Source organism: Ambystoma mexicanum, chromosome 9 (assembly GCF_040938575.1).
Source record: "Ambystoma mexicanum isolate Mex_15411 chromosome 9, UKY_AmexF1_1, whole genome shotgun sequence".
In the NCBI taxonomy this organism is placed as follows: Eukaryota; Metazoa; Chordata; class Amphibia; order Caudata; family Ambystomatidae; genus Ambystoma; species Ambystoma mexicanum.
Genome location: NC_090931.1, coordinates 750,452,618 through 750,478,619, shown reverse-complemented (window position 1 = coordinate 750,478,619; position 26,002 = coordinate 750,452,618). Strand labels below are relative to the sequence as shown.

At 46.2% G+C, this 26,002-nt stretch overlaps 1 protein-coding gene across 1 annotated transcript in view; it reads left to right on the top strand.

The window, feature by feature from the left end:
• Positions 1-26,002, top strand: part of STAT4 (signal transducer and activator of transcription 4) — a 632,296-nt gene that overhangs the window by 297,651 nt on the left and 308,643 nt on the right. The window contains exons 8-9 of the mRNA XM_069615680.1: positions 8,576-8,727; positions 16,288-16,446. Coding sequence (XP_069471781.1) covers positions 8,576-8,727; positions 16,288-16,446 — 311 coding nt within the window. The remainder of the gene's footprint in view (positions 1-8,575; positions 8,728-16,287; positions 16,447-26,002) is intronic.

Below are 26,002 nucleotides of genomic sequence, written 5' to 3'. Positions count from 1 at the left end.
ACTATGCCCCATGTCCCTCACCCCCAACCAAACACTATGCCCCATGGCCCCCTCACACCCAACCAAACACTATGCCCCATGACCCCCTCACCCCCAAACACTATGCCCCATGTCCCTCACCCCCAACCAAACACTATGCCCCATGGCCCCCTTACACCCAACCAAACATTATGCCCCATGGCCCCCTCACCCCCAACCAAACACAATGCCCCATGGCCCCCTCACCCCCAACCAAACACTATGCCCCATGGCCCCCTCACACCCAACCAAACACTATGCCCCATGGCCCCCTCACCCCCAAACACTATGCCCCATGTCCCTCACCCCCAACCGAACACTATGCCCCATGGCCCCCTTACACCCAACCAAACATTATGCCCCATGGCCCCCTCACCCCCAACCAAACACAATGCCCCATGGCCCCCTCACCCCCAACCAAACACAATGCCCCATGGCCCCCTCACCCCCAACCAAACACTATGCCCCATGTCCCTCACCCCCAACCAAACACTATGCCCCATGGCCCCCTTACACCCAACCAAACATTATGCCCCATGGCACCCTCACCCCCAACCAAACACTATGCCCCATGGACCCCTCAGCACCAACAAAACACTATGCCCCATGGCACCCTCACCCCCAACCAAACACTATGCCCCAGGGCCCCCTTACCCCCAACCAAACACAATGCCCTATGGCCCCCTCACCCCCAACCAAACACTATGCCCCATGGCCCCCTCGCCCCCAACCAAACACTATGCCCCATGTCCCTCACCCCCAACCAAACACAATGCCCCATGGCCCCCTCACCCCCAACCAAACACTATGACCCATGGCCCCCTCACACCCAACCAAACACAATGCCCTATGGCCCCCTCACCCCCAACCAAACACTATGCCCTATGGCCCCCTCACCCCCAACCAAACACTATGCCCCATGTCCCTCACCCCCAACCAAACACAACGCCCCATGGCCCCCTCACCCCCAACCAAACACTATGCCCCATGGCCTCCTCACCTCCAACCAAACACTATGCCCCATGTCCCTTACACCCAACCAAACACTATGCCTCATGGCACCCTCACCCCCAACCAAACACTATGCCGCATGGCCTCCTCACCCCCAACCAAAACCCCCACCCCATGGCCCCCTCACCCCCAAACAAACCCCCCACCCCCAAATCAGCACATACAAACCAGCACCAATACAGACCCGAACCCCCACCCCCCAACTCAGCACACACACAAACATGCACCCATAAAGACCCGAATCCCCCACCCCTCCAACTCCAAACCCCCACCCCCCAACTCAGCACACACACTCTCAAGCATGCACCCATACAGACCCGAACCCCCCACCCCCCAAATCAGCACACTCTCAAACAAGCACCCATACAGACCCGAACCCCTACCCCCCAACTCAGCACAAACACAAACATGCACCCATAAAGACCCGAACCCCCCCAACTCCAAACCCCCCACCCCCCAACTCAGCACACACACTCTCAAGCATGCACCCATACAGACCCGAACCCCCCACCCCCTAAATCAGCACACTCTCAAACAAGCACCTATACAGACCCGAACCCCCACCCCCAACTCAGCACACACACAAACATGCACCCATAAAGACCTGAAACCCCCCACCACCCCAACTCCAAACCCCCCACCCCCAACTCAGCACACACACTCTCAAGCATGCACCCATACAGACCCGAACCCCCAACCCCCAACTCAGCACACACACAAACATGCACCCATACAGACCCGAACCCCCACCCCCCAACTCAGCAGATAAAAAACATTCAAATCAAAACATTCATACACATCCAACAACCCCCCCGTATCTCAACATACCCACAAAATACATTCAAATCCAAACATTCATACACATCCGACACGGTTTATAGTCATAAAACCGAAAACAAAAATCCCGAATACAATAATCTCGAATCCAAAATCTCGAAAAAAAAAAAGTCGAATTTTTTTTTAATGACGTTTTTTGTTCGAAATGGGGGGGTTTCCCCCCCAACCCCCCTTTTTTCTATTTTTTTTTTATTTTAACCCATTTTTTTTACTTACCTGACCCCAAAAAAGCATATAATTAAATAAATAAAAAATTCGACTTTTTTTTTTTCGGGATTTTGGATTCGAGATTATTGTATTTCGAGATTTTTTTTTCGGTCTTTTGACCGACCACCATCCGACACACACCCCCGTATCTCAACATACACACAAAATACATTCAAATCCAAACATTCATACACATCCGACACACCCCCGCATCTCAACATACACACAAAATACATTCAAATCCAAACATTCATACACATCCGACACACACCCCCACCCCCGCATCTCAACATACACACAAAATACATTCAAATCCAAACATTCATACACATCCGACACACCCCCTCCACCCCCGCATCTCAACATACACACAAAATACATTCAAATCCAAACATTCATACACATCCGATACACCCCCTCCAGCCCGCATCTCAACATACACACAAAATACATTCAAATCCAAACATTCATACACATCCGACACACCCCCCCATCGCAACATACACACACAAACATAAAGCAAAACAAACCCGACACACAAACACAAACAGACCACTTACCGGAGACGTGCTGGAAGGCAGGTAAGCGGCAGGTAAGCTGGAATGCTGGAATTGTACTACGGCTGGCGTGGTCCAAGGCTGAAATGCCTTCCGGCATCAAGCCTTATGGACCACGCCAGCCGTAGTGCTGGCCCTCCATTGGTGCAGCACACATGCATTACGTGGCTCGTAGGAGCGACGTGGTGCGTGTGTGTGCTGAGCCAATGAGGGCCAGTGTTTTGTCCGGCCCGGAAGACAACAAAGACTTTCCTAATGGAGGGCGGCCACGGGCCGCCCTCCATTAGGAAAGTCTTTGTGCCTCCCGGGCCGGACAAAAGAGCATGGCGGGCCGCAACTGGCCCGCGGGCCGTATGTTGTGCACCTATGGCCTATACCAAAGAAACTAAGCAGATTGCACTTAATTCAACTACCATATGGATGCTTAATGACATGACCAATTGCAACACAGATAACGTGGTTCATTTAATCACATGTCCATGTGGACTACAATATATTGGAAAAACCAATAGGAAATGCCGTACACGGATGGTGGAACACCGAAGTTGTATAAAGAACCAAATATTAACGCCAGCTATGGTAAAACATTTTGTACAAATGCAGCATTCACATGAAGATCTGAGGTGGGTGATTTTGAAGAAGGTGTTTGGCAAAAACAAGTCAGAAACAGATCGCAAATTAATACTGTTTGAACAGAAAATTATTTTTAAATGTCAAAGTAATGTCATTGGTCTAAATGAGGAAATAGATTGGTAGCACACGCATTGTTAAAATAAGAAATTTGATGTCAAATGCAGGAAAGTGTTGTATTGGAGAAATTGAATTTTAAATGGAAGAAATCTTAAGAAAGGTTTTCTAATTGTATGATTTTTTTTTAAAAAAGTATACCCTGCTGGAGCTACATCTCCAACATACAATCCAGCGCCTGTTCTTTACCAAAAACTTTTTTTCATCAATTTGTTTGGAGCCCTGTCATTTGCATTGGTGTCATCTACATCGGGCAGGTACTGCATTTAGTCTGTTTTTTATGTTCACTATTTGAATATAGCGCTTTATATATTTTTTCCATGTCTAATTTTTTGAAATATGTTACCATTGTGGGTTGTGCGGATCTTTTTTTATCCCAAATGTGTTGGTTGGAGCTTCATCAGTATGATTGGCGATGTTGCATATTTCCAGACTCATGGGTGTAGAAACCCGGTGTGAGTCCTCTTTCTATACCCATGATAGTGAGTGTTCGAGTCTTTTGTCTATTGTGATAGGCATAATAGAGTTGATATATACGAGTTTGCGAAGAGGTGGAGTAGTGTGGCTCGCATACACGTGGAGTATTGGAGTATCCAAGGTGTAGGTATGGTTGTCACGGTTCTGTAATGGAGGGAATAAGTAGTGAATGTGTGATTGTGGTGCAGTGGTGTCTTTGGTGACAAGACGTGTTCTCATGTGGTCCCATATGGAAATATAATTATGGGATGGTGTTGTTGTTGTTGTTTTGCAGCACTGTACGGGACCTACAGCTATTTAGAAGCAATGAATAAAGTGATAGAGACTTGAATTTTGGAGCCTGCAGCTATTCTATGGTATATTGAAATACCAGCACTATTAAAATCATACGAAGAGGTATGTAGTTTGTTCTACAGATTGTGAGGCCAGGTTAACAGGAACCTGCATACTCATCCAGTACATTGTGATTAAAAAGCATATGGTTTCTGGTTGTTGAACTATGTTTCAAGTGTATACTGACTTTTGTAGATGTATGATGACAATGTCCAGTGACAGCCCCTCCTCCTTTGTGTATCCTGGTTTTAGGAACATTTTTGGAATCTCTATGTGTGGCCCTGGATTGCATGGTGGAGACTAAGAAAATTGAGTTCTTCCCCTGAAGAAAGTTTGGGCAATTAGTGCAAGAAAGAACTGAAACATGTCAGGATTGTTGTTTATCTGAGCTAGTATACTCAGTTTTTGGAAAAGTGTTAAAGCCATTTGTGTATTTTTGTATTGTTTTTTACTATTGTATGTGGTTATATGTATGTGAATTTTGCGATTTGTATTGCTTTTACATCATGCTGTGTTGTGTTGGGTCATACTCATACAGAACATTTTTATGAGCTTTTTATTATTGTGCAAAACTTTATTAAAACATATTTTTTTGATACTGTGCATAAGTAACACGTATTTGGTCTATTTTTTCAAGACTAGAGGTACTGGGAGGTTTGTTGTTCATCAGACAATCTGCATAAGATCAGTAAATTTTATAAATTGTATAACTGTCTCCTTGATATATAAACAGTTGTGGTCACCCCCTGACCGTGTGAGAGAGGGAGTATTCTAAAGGGGTACTTTGGCCGTTTATAAAGTTGATAAGTACCATTGCAAACAATTTGAAGCCAATATGTGATCTTGAGTAGTCTTTGCAAACAGAAACAGAAGTAGTCGTACTAAACATTCCACTTCTGATGTTTTCTGAAGTTCTTTACTATTATGGTTCAGAAATTCCAGCCTTTAGCACAACATCTACTTACTAGGCTGCATGCGATACAACTTGTGTACAAAATGGTTTTAAAGAGTCCAAAGGAAATCAATAGTATCTAAACAACTTTATTTTTATTTTATTTATTTATTTTAACATTTTTATAGCACGTTTAACCCAAGGGCATCTAGGCGCTTGTAGCATCTTGGTGAGTTACAGACAGTTAGCAGGAAGAGTGCTGCTGATGAGGGAAGCTGAGAAAGTTACAGTCAGATAGCAGGAGCGCAGCTATTAGTGGAATAGGAAGGTTTTCAGTTTCTTCTGGAACATCGCAAGACAGAAGGTTTGGAACATCAAAGAGCTAAATCCTCTAGTTTGGGTAACGCACACTGAAGCACATAGAACAGATTCTGTGCACCGTGCTGGTAATGCAGTAGCAGACTTGTCTGGAAGACAGCAGACAACAGGATTTATGGTTGCAGTTTTAACGTGCTCCACTTCATATATTAATGAGGAAATTAAAGGCTGCCTTGATCGAAGCTGTTCTAACCCTAAATAATTCCCTAAGACATATTTATATTGTCTGAAAGACAACACAGTACTAGACACTATTCCCCAAACCATTTGGTGGCCCTGTTGAATGGGTACTTCCAAACAAGCAGGACGGTTTGAAAGTAAACTCTGCTGCTCATGCAGGAAAGGCATCTGCCCACTTTCGGATATTAGCCACTTTTCAGCTTTTGCTGGTAAGATATTGTTGGTCAGAGCTGAGAAAAGATGTAAACAGTACATTGATAGTTGCTCAACATGCTTCAATGCACTATGGATCATACCAGTTAGCTAAAAGAAGCTCTTCTACTGAAAGGCTACAGTACCATTTAAAGCCATGTTCATGGATCACATTGGACCCTTGGTTACAGTTAAGAGTACAGATACTTGTTGATTGTAGTAGACTTGTGTACTAGATTCACCTGGATCTTTATAAAGTCTTAAAGGATTTTTGATCTTGTGTAGCTATACCAGCACCTTAAATACTCCAAGCTGATAATGGGCCAGCCTTTTTGGGTAAAGCCTTATAAGAAGCCCTGTCTTGCTGTGCATGTTTCTTACAATTCTGAAACCTGCCTTGGTCTCAGGCTAATGGGATGGTTGAGAGAAAGAACAGCATTATAAAATAGGCACTGACCAACTAAATCCTTTCTCTAGGGGTAACTGGGGTGATCACTTTCCTCTAGTAATGAGAAGTGAAAATAATTCACCAGGCCAATCACACTGTGACAGTAAAACACCATTTGAAATACTGTTTGGCATGCCAATGTATGTGCCTGACTTCTATCACCCTTTCAGTTCCCTATCAAGGTCAGATTCACTGCTTGTCACCCAACACCGAGAGATTCTCTGAAGGCAGAGAAAGAGCTCCCGGTGAAAACAAAATTATTAGGGAGGATACCTTGGTTTTTGAGAAACTGCATGACAGGGGCGTTGCTAGGGGGGGGCTAAGGGGGCTATAGCCCCTGATCTTTTGGTTGTAGCCCCGGACAGAATCTCAGGAGCTACAGCCAAAAGACTAGCTAGCCCCCAGTCCCAACAGTTCCGACATCAGCTCAGCCCCGTGTCTTTTCCAGACCTAGCAACTCCCCTGCTGCATGACGTAGGCATTTTTGGACCTAAGTACAGGCAACCGGTGCTTGTGATCAAGCTTGTGGGTACAAGAACAGCAGTCCTTTCAACTGACCACCGGAAACAAGCTCCAGATGGTTACTCCGCTGTACCCAAAAGATAACTTTTATCACCTTAAACTTCCTCAGCAAAAGGCAAGAGATGGTGGAGTGGAGTAAATGATGAAGGAGATTAAAAAAGAAACATTCCATTTTAGCTGTGTAATTGACAAACTAATAGAGACTTTTCTAGACATAAAGAGGGAAGCATTTCCACATTCCACCACCAGCCATTTCCAAAAGCAGAATGGGAAAGATCATTTTTGGGACTATAGCTATGTCCCTGTTATATTTATTGCTGTGGACGATTCTCACCTTTTTGTAAGCATTTTCGGGAACCACTGGAACATGTTTGACACCTGCAGCAACATATCCTACTAGCAGTCTAGTTCATCTGACTTTAAACTGCCCACAGTAACTTAATTAGAGGCATGTGAAGGATAGTCCATTGCAGCCATAGGCTTGGGGCAGATCCTGGCATGTGAACCTCGGGACCACTTGGGTTCTCATTTCATTATCAACCTGCTGAAAATGAGGAACTTTCCCCAAAAGGGGTTAGCTAGCAGAAGTTGTTACAGGCCTGCTCCTTCAGAGGGATGAACTCTCACTTACAAAATGAGGGGCTAAGTGTCCGGATTAGTATACATATTTCTGAAAAACTAGTGACCAGTGAATGCTCAGACAATTTCTGAAACCAATCAATAACCCCACAGAAGGTGATATCTTGTTAAATTGTTAGGTGGATGGGAATAGGACGGATGCTTTCACTTTCCTGCATGAATTTCTGATCATTTTGGAAGCTCATGAAACCACTTCAAACTGGAGATGCACAGGAATGGAAGCACATGTGGGGATGAGAAGGAGGGGGGGCTACAGATATGAAATGATCACCAGTGTGGGAAATAGAACTGAAATTGTGAGAGCAAGTTGAAAGAGGGTGGAAAACAGCAACACAATGATGTGATGTATTGTTTAAAATAACCCTCATAGAGTGTGTACACGTACAAACCTAGGGAACCTCTAGGCCAACTTCTCATTTTTTCAGACATTCCCAATACAACCCACTTTACTCAGGTTGCACTCTCTCACCAGACCCGTCCTATCGCCATTCAAACCTGATCACTTGAGGAAACGCCACACCCGCTCTCACAGTCATTTGGAGCTATGAGCATGGGGTAATCTCCCAGCTAAGTATAAGCCTCTTTGGTATATGCCCATAGTGTTTATTTGGAAATTCTGCCCTGACCTACAGGTTCCTGAGCACAGCGTGGCACACATTTCTAGACATACATTGTCCTTGTGCATCTGGAACTATTGCAGATGTTCTCCATCTGTGCTGGGACATTGTTTGAGACACCATTGCTTGCTTGCAGGAGATTGTATTAAACATTTCTGAAATGATTATTCCCATGAATAATTAGGCTTTGCAAGCCATTAACTTCCAATTAACTGGTGAGTTATTCTGGCAGTACAGGCAGCACTGCCACTAGTTGTTCATCTCTTAATTTGTACATGAAACTGACACTAGTAGGCGTCTCCTGCTTGAGGTTCATGCGGCCAAAGCAACCTTACAGTTACACGTTTCTACATTGTTTTGTGGTGCCACACTGTGTGATAGAGCTGTACCTTGAGTAATACAGTTTGCTCTTACTGGATGATGTACCTGGCTATTGCCCTACCACGGCAGACTGATTGAATGTTTTTTGTACATGTTTATTTCTAATACCATGGCCTCTTGACTTTTCCACTTTCCGCAGGAAGTACTGACTAAAATGACCCAGATAATAAATGAAACTGATGTCCTGATGGAAGGCATGCTGGTAGAAGAGCTAACAGATTGGAAGCGCCGGCAGCAGATAGCTTGCATCGGAGGTCCTCTCCACAATGGACTGGATCAGTTCCAAAACTGGTATGAGAAGCTGAACCTGATGTAGGTTAATGGGACAACTTAAAACTTAGGACAGGGGTGGCTCACCTGGTCAAGAATGGAAGGTTCCTGCAATTAATGCACAGCAACAGGCTCAACTAGTCTCCTTGATTTAGTTTGGAAGCTGAACTCAACTCAGTCTGTTATCAGAAGGGAGAGAAGCCTGGACAGAAAGGGGTCCACGCTGCAGGTAAGCATCAATGTTTGATAAGGAAACATTTCACACTTCTGTGCTGTTCAGAGACTTCTGCATGTGCATGCAGCAGTGCCCAGTATGGAAGATCTGCCACAGTGATGAAGGAGGAAATATCTTTCATAACTGAAGGAAGCTTTCATTGGAATGATAGTTATCCTGAAATTAAAACAGAAACAAGACCCTGGCTACAAAGCCGGCGGTGTGAGCTGCACTCCCCAAAACCACATGGTGGTGTGTAATATTCTTGATCAATTTAAAGAAAAAATATATATTCTGAAGGTATCAGATTCTTCAATATTCTTTTATGCACAATTTATCTTAAAAGATGATTTACTATTCATCAGTAGTCAGCGGATGTATGTTAGTGCCAGGGCTATGAATTTCGCACAATGATGTCCTTCATCAGGGCCACTGCTGTCTTTTCATTAGGTTAGATAATTGCAATTATGACTCGTACCCGAGCCAGCACGGAAACCGGTCTGTGTGAAATGTAATATCTTAGATTCATTCACCCATACCTGAAGTTCTTCCAACACAAAGATCGAAAATGTCATGACTGTTACATCTAACATAGATAATAATCTATAATTTTCTGGGAGATTTCTATCCCCCTTTTTGTAAACTAGTAGTAATATCGCCTGTTGCCATGATAGTGATATGTGCTGAGTCTGACAAACCTTCTCAAATAAAACATTTAGTATAGTGGACCACTGGTCTGGATTTTTCTTAAGCACTATGTTTGCCAGACCATTAGGGCCTGGCGATCTGGAAGATTTCAAATTGACAATCACTTTCTTGATTAACTCTTTCGACAATTTCAATGGCCAACCCCCTATATTGTAATCTGGGCGCGCATGATATGCTTGAGCAGTTTTCCTCTCTTCCAAGCAGACTTTCCAGATGCTTTCCTGTGTAGGGTGAACTGTCAACTTTCTAACCTCACCTTTAGCTTGTGACAGTTTTGCCCACATTTTCCAGGGGCAGTTACTCTGCAGCGCTTTAATCATTAAACACCAGTCTAAATTTTGGATGGAGGCGCTCCTACGTCTCAGCCATAGTTGGTATCCATTTCTTTACATTGTGTAGCCAACACCAGACTCTTAACACCACTTCTACGTAGCTTACGCAGTTCTCTACGCATCTTACATTTTTCATCCAGTATATTCTTATCATAAACGTACTTGGTTTTATTACAGATAGCCAGCTCTACATTCTTTATGGTCCCTGCCTCTTTTGTTAACCCATGAATCCACCTTTTGATCTCTTCAGCATTCATTCTTTCAGCCATGTTTAGGCCAATCCCAGAACATTCCACTAATAAATCTTCAATTCTTGTAAGATCATTATCTGTCCAACGCACTACATATCCAGCATGGTTTACTACAATATTCTTGATCGCACATTTCCTCCCCTCCTGTGGGCATATGTTAATATCTAATGTCAAAACGTCATGATCACTCTGTTCTGCATGTATTACTGATAATGTGTTGCCAAACAGGTAGCCCAGAAGCCCTTCCAAGTATAGGCACCAGGTATATCGCCCACTGTCCTACCGTTCAGATCCACATTTCCCACTCACTGAAGAAGGACATCCATTTATCGCCTTTATTATTTCCTATCCACTGCATCATCGTACTCCTTGGAACAATATTCTTATAACTTGCTCTGAGTTTAGAATCTACACAACAGGAATTCAGATCCCCACCCACTATATTCAATTGTGTCTTTCCCACCCCTTCTGGTATTGCAAATACCTCTTCAATACTATCTTGAATGTCCTCGAGGCACTTTAAACCAGGAGGGGCGTACACATTTGTCAATAGTAACTCCCAATCAGTGGTTCCCTCTTGATCCACCACTACCGCCATACAGCTACCATTGACCGAGTCAACCAACACACGTCTAGATCTATATCTCTGACCTACTGCTATTACAAGCCCCCTATATGGTCTGTCTTGTTTACCCTTTTTGGCTGCCTCTTGGTGTATATGAAAACCATCTATACACAGGGGGCTGTCTAGCCATGTGTCTTGCAGCAGGAAAATGTCATATGTTTTTAAAAGTTGCAATGAGTCGCCATTATTCAGCAGGTGCATACATCCTCGAGTGTTCCAACTCGCAAGTCACAAGGGTCAGTGGGCCGGTTTTTACCATCTTTGATATGGCAGACTTTTGTCAGCTTCCCTGAATGTGATACCACATTCTTGTACGTTGGATTTAATATATTTTCTTTCTTCATCCCTCACTTGTGACTGTCTTGACCAGTCTGCCTGTCTCTGGTCCACCCTCTCACGTCCTTGCTGAGTATCGCCTTTTAAAGCATTTCTATCTATGTTCTGTGGCCGGGCCTGGCATACTGTTAATTTGAGCCCAACTTTTAACAATGCTTGAGCGTTTTCACATAACAGTGATACTGCAACTTTATTGTTAAACCGTATAACTGACCAGTTTGTTGAACTTCCAACTTCAGGCAGCATGATCTGCGCTATGTCTTTTGTTGTTATTAACGGCAGCCAGGGCATAGTTGACCATAGGCGCAGCAAAGCTGTTCTAATAAAAAAAAGGACTTGCGTCTGTGGTGTTAATTTCATCAAGTCTGACCGACATGCCCAAGGTCTCCTTATTATAATTAAAAAAGGGCACTTGTGTCATAGGTATTTCACTATCCATAGGCAACCCTTGATACATAACTGTAGACCCCAGTGTGGACCCCAATCTACTCCTGGATATTCCAATATGATTTGCGTCTGGGATTTGTGTAAGATATTTTGTGGGAGCTAATGTGTGACCTACCAACACCCCGTCTTGTTGTCGAATGGCTGTCTTCCCTACATCTCTTGTTACAATCCCCTGGACTCTCTTCCGGGTCCCCCCAGGGGGGTCAATTTTCCCTTGTTTCCCCCTACTTAGTATTGATGCTTGCATTTTATTAGAGTTAACCATTTCAGGAACGTGGAACTGAACCCATTTGTCTAAAGGGCCCATTTAATACCACTGATCTTGTTGCATCCTGATGGATCTTTGTGATTGCCCTCTGACCTGTTTCCAAGGTCTGGCCTATGATAATGCTATGTTAGTCACTGACGCTATTTTCCTTATTTTCTCTCAGCCCTGTTTGTGTGGTATTGTGTATAACTTCCTGTTGTGTATCTTTGCTGGTCTCTGGTGTGGTTGCTTCCATAAGCGAGATTTCCACACATAGAGCATCTATGGCGTCCTCCTCTGTTTCTGCCGCACTATTCACTGAATCTTGGGAACAACAAGTATAGTTGGTCGTATCCAAAATAGTAATGATATCAGGATTTGCCGTCGGCAATGGAAGGGAACACCTCTTATTTTCAAATAAGCTTTGTGATTCCCTCTCTGTGCCGGCCATCGTTTTTGTTAATTGAGTTTTGGCCTTACTGGGTGCAATAGTCTGAAGGTTTGATGATCTACCCGGGACGTTTGGCAAGATCAACTTTGTAGTAAGGGAGTACAGTCTTTGCTGCTCTGCTGCCATGGCAGAACAAGGCAAAGAGAACTTCTACTTTCTCTGACAATGCCTCTATCATAACATGCGTTGCATTAACCGAGTTTGATGGCCATCTCTCTCTATCACTCCTTTGTGTGGGAAATCCATCAGCACATAAATCTTGTGTCACTGTGGCAAAAACCCTACCGTCCATATTTGGACTCGACGATAAATTGGTAAATTGAGACTCTCTACTATTTCCCTGTATCCCAAATCCCATGGACTTCCTTCCCACATGTACACACAGGGTCAATAGTGGCCCATTATTATCCAATGAGCCATCATTGAAAAGCCCTCTATTCTCCAATCAGGGGAGAGCTACTTCGCTCGCAGCCCCCGGCTGTACCTTAAAAACAGATCAACTGCACATCTATACGGTATATTGAATAACATACAGGAAACAGCTTAAATTAAACAAGATTAAAAGGATCATTTTGTAAACAACAATACTGCAATGGTTAATAATGAATGTTATAATATAAAACAAATCCCCCTTATATCAGAGTTAAGATAGATCCTTCCAGACACACTTTGGAAATTAAGCCAGACCGCAGAGCCTATACACTCTGGCTCAAATATAGTCTGTGTTTCAAAAACTCGGGAGGGGGAGGGACACCCTCGCAGCCCCCAACCGTAATCTGTTGACCGCTTGACAGCTGCTCAGGTAGTAGATATCACGGCTTAATTTTATTTAAGGTCTTTATAATGACAGGGGAATACAAGTAAAGGAATAAGCTTCCTTATTCCCTCTTCTCTGACAGGGCGGGGAACGCCCGACAGCTTGGGGAGCTGCTCTAGTCCGACTCTCCCCCCCCCCCCACCCAAGCCTGTCAGATTCATATTGAGTTTTCTCTGTACCTCGTATCCCCATAACAGTCCTGTGTCAGACCAAGATCATTTGGATGGACGAAGGAAAGCAAATCCTTGATAAGGCGTAGATGTGCACTTAGATTTACTGCATAGCCAACTGCCAACACCCCAACAGCCCAACAGTTATTCAGCACCCTTCACACGCAGCGGGTCCAACCCAAGTTGTGCTACTGATACACCGGCCAAAACTATAGAGGCTGTTGTATATGGGGTTAGTGGGTGGGAGCTAGCTAATACTGATGTGGTACTCTGGGGAGAAAATTATTTCTTGAAGAAACTACTGTGCCTCCTAAAGGCAACACCTGTATTTGCATTACACCACAAACTAGGGGTACGCGTTTTAAGTGATGCCATTGCTCTAAAACCATTATTGATATGGTACTCCATCTGGACTAATCAAGCTTAGGAGGATCATTCTGAGTGATCTGTTGAAAAGTGACACCCTTAATAATGCTGAGTGTATAAATTATGTCAGAGTTCATCTAGACAAACTGGGCTTCTGTTCCCGGGTTTCCAAACCCAGGGTGGTTAGAAGCTGAATCTAACGTGCTGCATGAATATGCTGTGAAGACCATTGTGATCTGCAATGGGACGACTCCATGGGGCGGCTCATTCTAAGTTCCTTGGTCCGGAGAAATGTTGGTAAACATGCTGGAAATTGCTGGTGGGGGCACAAATCTCCCGGCCGGACCGACCTGATCCCTACCGACAAATAAATGCCAGAATCACTGGTGCCGGTACTACCATTGCCGGTAATTCGGGCAATTGCATCCCATGAAGTTCAATGGGACTCCATGGAATGGGAGCTTACCGGCGTCTCCTCCACCCGTAATATCCCGATAATACCGGGATATCAGGCGGGGAGACGGTAGGGGAGTTTCCCAATGCGGGATACTTGGAAACTTGTATGAGCCCCATGTGTTTAGCAAAGCCTTTGACTAGATTCTCCCCAATGATGCAGACTGTTGCTGGCCCAGAGAACTATGTACTGCAAGTTAGGAATTTGTAATCATGCTCCGTATCTTTAAATGCTATGACATCAAAGTGGATTGGAGAAGGATACAGGAGGAGAGAGCAGTTACTGTAACCCTACCACAAGCAAGTACTTGCTGCATTTTACGGTTTTATGTTCATTTTATAATTGTCTGAGGAAGAAAACGCCTTTTCTGGTTCATGGATCCTCTCATTTTAAACAATGTAAGATCCTCTAATGTACCTTCAGTTGCTCAAGGATGAGTTGGTGTGCCATGCCATGGTGTTACTTACTACCGGTTCTGGTGAATCTAGCATTAATTTGCTGCTACGGGCCAGATCTACTGGCAGGTCAGGCTTGCCGGTACATCTGTGCCCAACCGGCAAACTGTTTCCCCGGTTCAGAAAAAATGACGGTGCAGGAATTGCTGGCATTTTTACTGCCATTTTCTTCTAGAGCGGGGAACTTATAATTATCCCTTTAAGTCTTATTAATTGTTTTTATTTTGTGGTGATTTCTACAGCATAAAAGCATGCGAAATCAAAACTCACCTTAGGGAAAGGGAGAGGGCTGGGAGAGGAAAGTGTTAGAGGGCTTTGACTTGGAGACTTGGAGGCGGGAAGATGGAGCATAGATGTGCAGTAGAATGGCCAGCAGGACAATGACCACCAGCTAGCTGCCCGAATGACTCTAAATAGCTCAGAGAGATGCAGCAAAATGGCCAACAGAAAGAGGACCTCCACGCCGGCTGTACTCAAGGGGCCATGACGCTGTCCGAGCCAGACATGGAGAGTGGAAAGGAGGTTCATACCCGCCAAGGGGTGTGTGGAGGGCTGATGTGGGAAAGACGTGCTCCAGGGGCAGGGGGAATGGAAAGGAGGGAGTAAAAGAAATGCCAGCATGTAAAGGGCACCAATACCCACCTGGAGGAAGACATTTACCGGTGAAGGATGAGGGAGAATGAGCAGGAACAGGGTGGAGATGATGGGAAACATGGCGGCTGCAGTGGAATGCAGGAGAGGGGGAATTCAGGCATATAATGTCAGTGTCAGCTCTGTTGCTTGCATCCTGACTACTAGCAATTTTCTATTTACACTCTTAGATACTCAGGCAACCATTTTGCACTATAATATTTCCTTTGTAAGGTTGATGCGTGATTTAACCTATAGCAGTTGCTCACTGTGGAAGACCTTTTGAAAAGACGGCCCTCATTTTGAGTATGCAGGTTTGGGAAAAATCCTGGTAATATGGCTGGTAATACCGGATCTGGCATTTTCCCCCAGACTGGTATACTCTGAGTGTGCCGGCAAGGGCAGTGAACTACCGGCAGGCCTGACCTGCCGGGAGTTCAGACCCCTAGGGGCAAAAAATTGCCCCTATCACTGGCACCATTACTATTGGTGCCGGTGATAGGGGCAAACCCATTCAATGTGGACCCCATGGAATGGAAGCTTACTGCAATTTACGGCACCTGTAATATCCCGGTAACACCATGATATGGAGCGCCTGTAACGGTAAGGCGGGCCTGTCGTTAACCAGCAGGCTCGCAAAGAGGAGTTCTCTCCCTAAAAAAATAGGGGAAGAATGCTAGTTAAGCTCAAAGTCAAATCATGCTCACCGCATGTCAAATGAAAACTAAACATTTTGTGATGTTTAGCATTATTTTAGGGTGGTCCAAGATGTACTAGAAAGTTGATACAATAGAGGTTATCTCAGTACTCAAAATGAACCATCAAAGACAGGTCTGTAGCAGTCACAATGTTTAGTAAACTTACGAGACGTTTCATGTACCTTTCAAATACTAGCCAGAAATGATTTTCTAAAAATGAGGTAAGACATCCTGTTGCCTGGATACCACAGTGATCACACAAACTGATACAGTAGCTGGGCCAAGAATTGGTTCACTGCATCTCTCCATGAGAGTCTGATATAGAAAATGTACCAAATACTTGTACAAACCCAATAGCCATTTTATATACCTTCCTTTAGGTTTACCCTGCTGGCCGAGAGTCTCTTTCAAGTAAGATGGCAACTGGAAAAGTTAGATGAACTGTTGAAGAAGATAACCTATGAAGGCGACCCTATCCCGCTGCAGAAGCCACTCCTGCAGGACCGTGTGGATTTCCTGATCTACAGCCTTTTTCGGAGGTACGGATTTAGTTTGAGGCAAAACCATTTTATTTTATTTTATGTATTTCTATCGCACTTCGGTCAGATTTAACTCTATCCAAGCGCAAATGTTTCTTTGCGGGCGCTAAGTCCTCAGCCACACCAATATCAATAGTTCTCACACCAAGCAGAAGAGAGATGATAGACACGTCGCTTAGCAAAATAGGTGAGCTTTTTGTCCTTGATAATTGTTTTATCCCCATGTCATGGGCTCATACATAATTAAGAACATTTCGTTTTATCTTTACTTGACTTTTCTTGCAATGATACAACTATTTTAAAATAAAGTTGAAATGTTCCTCCATGTGAAAGATGTACAACTCTGTACCTGTTCATCCTTAGCTTAACATACGAACAAGGGATACCTTTTGGCTAAGGATTGTTCAGCAGATTACCCATGGACACCCAGTGTTCTGTGACCTGTCATGAACACTGTCGTATATAGGATTTAAACATGATACCTGATTTTTCCCAAAAATGTCAGCGGTGCCTGCTTTGGTTTTAACTGCAGCTGTACCTGCCTCAGAACACTAACTTGAAGATCATTGGTTCCAGAGCAACATGTCTGCTCGCGCGCCACTAAAATAGAACCATGTGAAACATGCACTTAACTATCTCCCAAGTTGCATTTATACAGCTGTAGCAGTCTTGACTATTTGAGTCCATTAAAAGCTTAGACTCTGGGCCACATTACGACCCGGGCGGTAAGGGATTACCGGTACCGTTAAGGGCACCGGTGCTGGTAATCCCTTACCGTCCTATTCCGAGGTCCCTTTGCGGGTCCTCCCTTAACGGCTGGTTAAACCAGCCGTTAAGGACGGGACTCGCAAAGGGACTTTAGAGGTAATAACGGTACCGCAATTTGCGGTACCGTCATTACTGCCTTCCCCATTCCCATTGAACCCTATGGGAGCTAAAATGGGAATGGGGAAGGGCCCTGGTAAATGGGGAATTACTGCCCCCGCCAACCTTGGAATGGGGCGGTAATTGCTCCATTCACCATGGCGGAATCAGTAAGGTTTTGGAGGCAACCATGGCGCTAATAGCGCCATGGTTACCTCCAGGGTCGTAACAAGGCCCATGTACATTAGGATAGGGGATAGTTGGGGGGCAGGGGAATCCCACTGATATAATTCATATGTTCTTAGTTTTGTCTTCTTTACCATCAACCGTTGATATGGTACCTAATGTATAGACCAAAGCGACAAAGATTGGTAGTAACAAGGAGTGATTAAGCAACCTTGTGAAAGCTCATGCGAGAAAAATTGGAAGGTGAATTAATATCTCCTTCATCATCAATCTAAATTGGTTTACAATTAGAACACAACCAATTCCACGTACATAGCATAGAAAACAAGGTAGGCTTAACTAACAATACAACTTTAAAATGTGATTTTTCCCTTCTCTTTAGAGAGGTCAGTGAAATCTGTTTCCATTTGCAATAGCTTAGCACTAGCACTCAACACAAACAATAGGTGGTTACCAGATCTGCTGTTTAGATTTTAAATGCAGTTTAATTGACAGGATTTCATGTTTAACTTAATTAAATATAATTTGTCGAAAAAGGCCCTCATGCTAGTGCTTGTGGTAGTGAGTGGGGAATTGCATTTTGATACATAATGCTACTGAAAAAGGCTGCAACATAGCTCCAATTCGCGTTGACGACCACCAGCTGTGTCCCGCCACTACAGGTTCGTTTCAGTGTTCGTGACCATGTTCAGGTGGGCATTCTCTTTAAAATCTTGTCTTTCCATCTCGCAAACCTTTTTTGATCAAGTGTATCAACCACGTTGCTACTGGTCGTAGACCCTGCCATGTTCTAAAAGCACTTTGGTCTCAACCACCTTGTTATCTTATTGTCCCTTGGTGTGGGTACCTCCTCCACATTAGCTATCTACACCTTCCTGGGTCGGATCTTCTCCTCCTTTCTGTTCTCATGTTCCTCGCTTCTCCTTTTCTCTTTCAGGATTTTTCACACTCTGCTCCTCTTGTCCTCTCCTCTTGGCTGCTCCCCTCTTCTCCCCCAGCTTTCCTTGTGGTAACTACTGGTCCACCTCCTCTCCTCCTGTTTAGATTTCTTGCCAATACAATCATGCCTCTTTCTGGCTTTCAGCTCTACACCTTCTGTTAGCTCCTCACAATCTCCTTCACCTCCTCTTTACTGCTCTTCTTCTCCATAGCCTCCTCTGCCTTAGTTGTTCTCTCCTCATCCCCTTGCTAGCTCCTCGAACGTCCCTCACTTCCACTTTATTGTAAACTACCACCTTGGTTGTTTTCTCCTGTCGTTTCCTCTATTGCCTCCTCTTAACCTCCTCCATCTCTCTCTCTCTCTCTCTCTTCCTGGCAGCACTCATCTAATTCCTAATTACCACATGTCCCTTTTTATAGGACAGCAGTTCCACCCACTGCCAGGGCAATTGTGTGATTACATTCATCAGGGTTTCCTCGCTGACACATATTCCCCTGTGTGCAGCAACCTAGTGCCACAGCTGATGATGTTAAACTAGGAAACCACAATATTCGATTCTTTCGCAGATGGGGTCACTCTACTGAAGCTTGGAGTCCAGCTATCAAACATTTGGCAAGCATCTGCATCATTGCACAAAGCTGTCCTCCACAAATCTCAGCAAGTTATGCTCATGAGCACAGTCACAGGGAGGTGCGCAAATGAACATTGTCTACATTTGAACCTGGATTGTGTATTTACTTTATCCCTCTTGTGGTGTCCTATCTGTCATGCGATCTCCCGCATGGAGATTGTGGCGGCGGTTCCGATGGAGTGGACATTAGAGAATACACTGGCTTTTTCTCTTTCTCTAGTAACGGTCTAGTCTTTGCACGTTTCTCTACGTTGTGACGTAGCCATTGCCGGAACACTTACTCCGCGTCTTCCTGGCAAACGGCGCGTTGCAACTGTGTGTTTTCTCGCTCTTGGTTGCTGTACGCTGTGTTGTGTTTTCTTACTGATCTCCCTGCTCATTACGACCCCTGTCGTTTCCCATTTTCCCTGCCTCCACTATTCCTCCATTTTTCCCCTTCCTCGCTCATTCCCTCTCCGCTTGTTTCCCAGCTATGGCTCTCTGGGTCCCTTCCAGACTCCGCTGCTTTCCGCGATCCTCCTTCATTGGACCACACAATCTCCCGGCACTTCCTGGATTACGACTTCACCTCCGCTGCCTACTACTTGGACCATCAAGAGGGTTTTTTTATACGCCTTTGGCTTTTTCCCCTACTTTCACCCGCCTGCAGTGACGGGGCCGCAGAGGCCGCTGTTCACTAGCGACCGCTGTGGCTTCCCACCGCGGTTGGGATACCGCCTCCGCTGGCTACCATTATCTTGAGGCTCAGCAATACTCTACAGACTCAAACTCATCAGGTGAGGGATCAGAGGAGGGAAGTGGGACTGACGAGTTTGAAATTCAGATTGTTAATACGGAATCTGACACTATCATAATAGTCACATGCATAGATACCGACGGGACACCAATGCAAAGTCTATACAGTCTCTACAGATATTCTCAATAAAGGGTCACATTTATGTATACAAATTCTGGAAAAAGTGTCACATTTATGGACACATATGCTGGGTGAAAAATTACAAGCCAAATATACATCTAATTGTACAAAAAGAAGCAAATTGTTTGGACTCACATGGAACGTTGGCAGCATTAGCGATGATGGCATTTGCAGGGACTGCATTATTGATGGCGCCGGATTTAACCATTCCAAGATGGCGCCTAAGTTGATGCATCTCTTCCTCGATACTAGTTTCGGTTCTAGGGGTCAGTGCTGGCACGCCGCAATGAACAATGAACGCCGGAAAGAAGGACACTGGACCTTCATGTCTGATTAGCGTATTTCTTTGCTAGGTGTGTTTGCTGCTAATCCTCATATTCCTCGTACCACTTGTTCGATGTTCTCCTTCCTTCTTCCCTACGCCTTTCTGTTGCACAGTACTTGGTTACACTAGCCCTTCTGTTTCCCCTCCATTCCTGGATTATCTTTTGGGACTCTGTCCTTGGCTCCTGCCTCGCCCCTTCAGTATACCAGCAACTTCCTTAACTTCTGACTAACTGCAAATAGCCGTGGTGTCTTCGCCTGCCCTCTCACCACATTAAATAACTACCATCCACATTGCAGGTTTTCCCCTGTTGGGTTTTCCCACAGAGGACTGGTTCCTCTATTTGGGGGTGACCCGGTTGGCAGTTATCTGTGCATACATTGGTTTCATCAGAGGGCCGGGCAACATTCATCAAAGACGACACCCGAAACCTCTGGTTAGACGAGGCCCTAGCAGAATCAGGCGCCAAAATATCAGAACACAGATACTACTAAAATGAACCAAGAACCCCAATTACTGGAGGCTGTCCAGACATTGACAGCCAAAATACAGGCCTTGCATGAAGAGAACATGATGCTTGGGATGCAGTTCATGTGTAACCAACTTTGGGGAATCTCTCCTGTGGAAAATGTACGGGTAACTGAAAGGAGTTAACGAATTCTTGAATGCTTGTTTGGTTCATTTCATATTTAGGTCAATGCACTTTGTTACCAATAGAGCCATAGAGGGCTTTATGATTATTCAAATGACTGATAGTGCATTACTTGGGCTTGAGGGACTCCTATGATGCCTTAGATTGGTTATTTCGAGAAAGGTTTGGCTGACCTGAACTTACCTACACAACCCAAAGAGAGTCTCCTAGACTGCTAAGAAGGATCCTCAAGTGTTTTGGTTTATATCATTCATTTCAAACAGCTATCCATAGAAACCAACTGGCCAGAAGATGCTCACTTCACTCTATTCAAAAGAGGACTCAGGGATTAATTAAAAGACGAGCTTACTCGAGTCCCCAAACCAGCTTCCTTTCAAGATTTGTTAACTAGGGTTTTACAGCTTGATTTCTGACTCTCAGGAACAGAGATTGGAGAGAAGATGCACCCGAGTTCCTCCATCAATGGGGTTCAACAAGGTTTTTACAAGTTCCGCTCAGGGTGGATTCCGTGGAAGCAGACAATTTCGTTGATGACAAATAGGCACAAGTTCTTGTTCTGCCCCGACGCAACAAGGAGGTTGCAATACCAATCAAAGGTGTTGATGGACAACTATTGGTCTCTGGACTTCTCTTGAAGAGATGCAACTGATCAGTATAAGAATTTGCTAAACACTCAAAGACCGTAGCATTTGACATCAACTGGACCGCATATGTCCCAGTTATTCTAGGAATGTCTTGACTTTAGAGACATAAGGCCTCATCATGAGTTGGGTGCTAGCCCTTAAATCCGGCAATAACAGTATTAGCGCCGGCAATACCGCTGCACCAGATTAAGAGTCAGCGCAAATACTGCCGGTCCCAAAAGGAACCAGCGCTATTACCACCAGCGCAATTGCAACCAATGCTATTATTGCCAGCGCAAATAGCGCTGTCAATACAATGCGCAATTCCAGCCGTATCACAAGTGCATGTACGGATGTATTAGTGCCGAAACTGGCGCTAATACAGCTCAAATTTACCCTCAGCCTCCAGATGGAGGTAAATGAACCCCAGGTGCCAAGAATCAAGCCACAGGTTAACACAATGCACAAGAGGCCAGACCTCAAAAAATGATTTCAACACCATGCTGCCATTCATCACCGCAGACTTTGACAGGCATTTGCTCATGCTGTGCCTGGACCGTGAGATGGCGGCCAACAAGACCAGGGCACAGGGAGCACGGGGGAGGAGGGATGAGGAGGAGGAGGAGAGCAGCCCCAGCAAGTGAGCACCCATCCCCAGGGTCAGGCCATCACTGTGGGCCCTCAGCGACACCCAGCTGGTAACTGACTACCGCCTGAACAGGGAGACCAGCACTGAACTGCTGGCGACAATTCATGAAGACATTGGGAGCAGGATCAACATTCGTACAGCCATGCCCCCATGAAGCTGGTGGCAGTCCTGCAGTTCCTGTGAACAGGCACAGTCCAGCACTCTGTGGCCATGATGCACGGCATGGCACAGCCCACATTCAGTGCAGTTCTGGGCCAGGTGCTGGATGCCCCCCTGTGCCATGTCAACTGACATATTGCAGTGCCCATCACCCAGGCCCAGGTCAACAACATGAAGTCAAGGTTCCATGCCACTGCACAACTGCCTAACGTCATAGCAGCCATTGACTTTACCCATGTTGCATTGGTGGCGCCGGAGGCCCATGAGGCCGTATACAGAAACCGGAAGCACTACCACTCCCTCAACCTGCAGGTGACCTGCGGGCCTGACCTCATCATCACTCACCGCTGTGCCCGCTACCCAGGTTCCACCCACGACTCCATGGTCCTACGCAACAGCAGATTGCCAGGATACATGGAGAGGCACAGATGACAACAGACCTGAATTGTGGGTGAGTACAACCCCTGCCACATATGCACAGTGAAGCACTAGACCAAAAACGGGGGAAATGTGGCATAACAAGAATGAAGCATGGCATGACAAGTGGATGCACTGGCAGCACCAGCACCAACAGCAGAGGGCAGCCATTGGAGCATGCACGCATCAGACATACATAGACACACACGCTGACGGACACACACTACTGCCAACGCAGCGGCACATCATACCACATGTACCACAATGCATCATGAATGTGGCAGAGCACAGCCCCACACAGCAACATCCAACAGCATGTCTATCGATGCCACAGCCTTGTGCCCATGTGCAGTAAACTGAGACATGGCACAGAACACCAACCACATTGCCACAGGCTGCATGTAGGCAAAGGCATGCATGGCACCATACACAAACACCACACGGATAGCACACATTGAATGGACAGGATGTACACGTCGACCAATGCCCCGACACAGTGTCTGATCATACCCATGTATGAGACAAGTGACTAATGCCAGTGTTCCCCCCCATGCAGGTGACTCTGGATATCCACAGCTGGCATGACTGATAACCCCCGTGCATGATCCACGTACACCACACGAGACCGCTTACAACCATGCCCACAGCCAGACCCGTGTATGCATAGAACGTACCTTCGGACTCCTCAAGACACAATTCTGTTGCCTAGATCATACTGGTGGAGGCATGATGTATGCCCCTGACAAAGTTGGAAAAATAGTCTTGGTGTGTGCAATGCTCCATAACATTTGTTTGAGGAGGAATATGCCATTACCCGCCTACACGGACAGGCCACACCCAGAGGAAGAGGCAGAGGAACAGCATGAGGCAGGAGCCAGAGCGAACACTCACAGGGATGATGTGAGGGAGGGAGACAGGCCTGGCAGGCACTACACAATTATTTCTAGAACAATACCTCCAGTCCACTACCAGCACTGTGAATAAACTGCACATGAGCACAATCACAAATGTCCACGCATTTTTGTTGTTCAACTAACGTTTATGTAACATTTTGCTTAAACCAACCCCCTTCACACCCTACAACCAACACCCCAGCACACAATCCACCCTCCCCCCACCAACAACCCAGCACACAACCCCCCCACCCCAAAGCGCACCCTTTGCCCAAATGCCATCAGTGTGACGGCGCATTCAGTAACGACCCACCAGGTCCTCGCATTGTCCTGCGCAATCCTTCTGGTTGCCACCTGGATCGCATCCCTCATTGGGCCTCATTACATGGACGGCGGTAACCATGGCGCTATTAGCAGCATGGTTGCCGCCGGTATTTTACCAATTCTGCCTTGGTGAATGGGGGAATTAATGCCCCGTTCCAAGGTTGGTGGGTGGTAATTCCCCATTCACCAAGGCCCTTCCCCATTCCCATTTGAGCTCCTATAGGGCTCAATGGGAATGGAGAAGGAGCAAATAACGGTACCGCTATTAGCGGTACCGTTATTTGCCCTGAAGTCCCTCAGCGGGTCCCTTCCTTAATGTGTGGTTTGGCCACACTTTAAGGACAGGACCCGCTGAGGGACCTCGTAGTATGGCGCTAAGGGATTAGTGGTACCGGTGCCCTTACCGGTGCCGGTAATCCCTTAGCGCCATCCGTGTAATGAGGCTCATTGACTCCATATGGTTAGAGTGGGTGCGGCTGATTTCCCTCATCTCCCATTGCCTCACTTCCATCTCAACCAGCCTCTGCATTACCATGCCCAATGTGACTGTAGGCTGTGTCGGTGATGGGGTACATCGCCGGGGTGTTCGGGCAACAGGGGAGCCGATGGAGGGGTTGGCCCTGTCCAGCTCGGGGGCATGTGTTGTGCTCCCAGGTGCGGCGATGGGTTGCCTGCGCAGACTGTGCCCTAGGGTTGTGGGCAATGCCGCCTGGTCACTGTCAGTGCTGCTATCCCCCTGTTCCTCCAGTGTTATGGTGGGTGCAGGTGTATTGTCTGCAGCAACTGGTGTGCTCCTGGTGGGCCAGGCTGGGGGTGTGGGACTGCCATTGCAGCAATGGGGTGTAGTGGGCTGTGTTCTACACCTATGGGTGGCGTTTCTTACCCTTTCCAGGGTGGTGGCGGTGACAGTGTCATGTGAGGGCGCACTCCCAGATGGGCCAGCCGCCTCCTCCTCCTCCAATGCCTCTGGTGTTGCTTGTGTATGTGTAGGGGACATAGGTGATGCTGTTAGGTCACATACACCCACATGTTTTGGCATGCATTACAATGTATATATGTTGTTATTTGGGGCAACGGGCTATTGTTCTGATGTACAGGCCTTGTCTGGGGTGTTTGCAGTTGGATTGACAATGATGGGAACGGGTGCAGAAAGGGGGGGTGCACATAGGTGGTCTGCATTTGGCGACTGAGTGGATGGCAAGACGACATAGGTGGGCTTGCGGTTACTTGGCTTGCATGCATATGATCCCCATGGACCCAACGTTTGTAAACGCGTGTGGTTTGGGGGGGTAGGGTACATGGCACTGTCTTGTCCATATGGGGCACTACTGTGTTCCTGCCATGGGTGTGTGGTGCACTGGCACATGTAAGCTGAAGTGGGTGGCTGATGTGGCACCCACTAACTGCCCCCGTCGCAATGCCCGGCTCATGAGTCTGTCCACTGGAACATTCTGTGCTGGTCTGGCATTGTTGCATGCACATGATTGGGGTGGTTGACTCACCTTCTGCCTCCTGGCAGCTGCCGGCTCCCGCCTCTGCACCTCCGCCACCCTCGGTGCCCTCCATATCAAGCACTGAGCTGCACTTCTGCTGCCACGCATCATTGCAAGCGGTGGCACTGTCTCTCCACCAGTGGGCATGGTATCCTGCGTGTGCTGGGCCAGAAGTCCCTGGACCCGTAGGTCATTCCACCTCTTCCTGCAGTCTTCCCCGTCCTGGGGGACGTGGGCTACTGCAGTGACCTTCTGGAACACCATCTGGCAGATGTTGGTGCGGTGTTGGGCAGAGGTTTTGCGTTGCCTCACACCATACAGCTCCTCATGGTGGGCCACAACCTCATCCACCAGCACCACCAGCTCCCTTTCTGTACATTTTAGCTTTCTGGAACGATCTTGTGCAGCCTTGCCCCAGACCCTCTCCTGGGACATTGTTGCTGTTTAGATTAAATGGATGGCTGCTGGAGGATCGGATATTTGA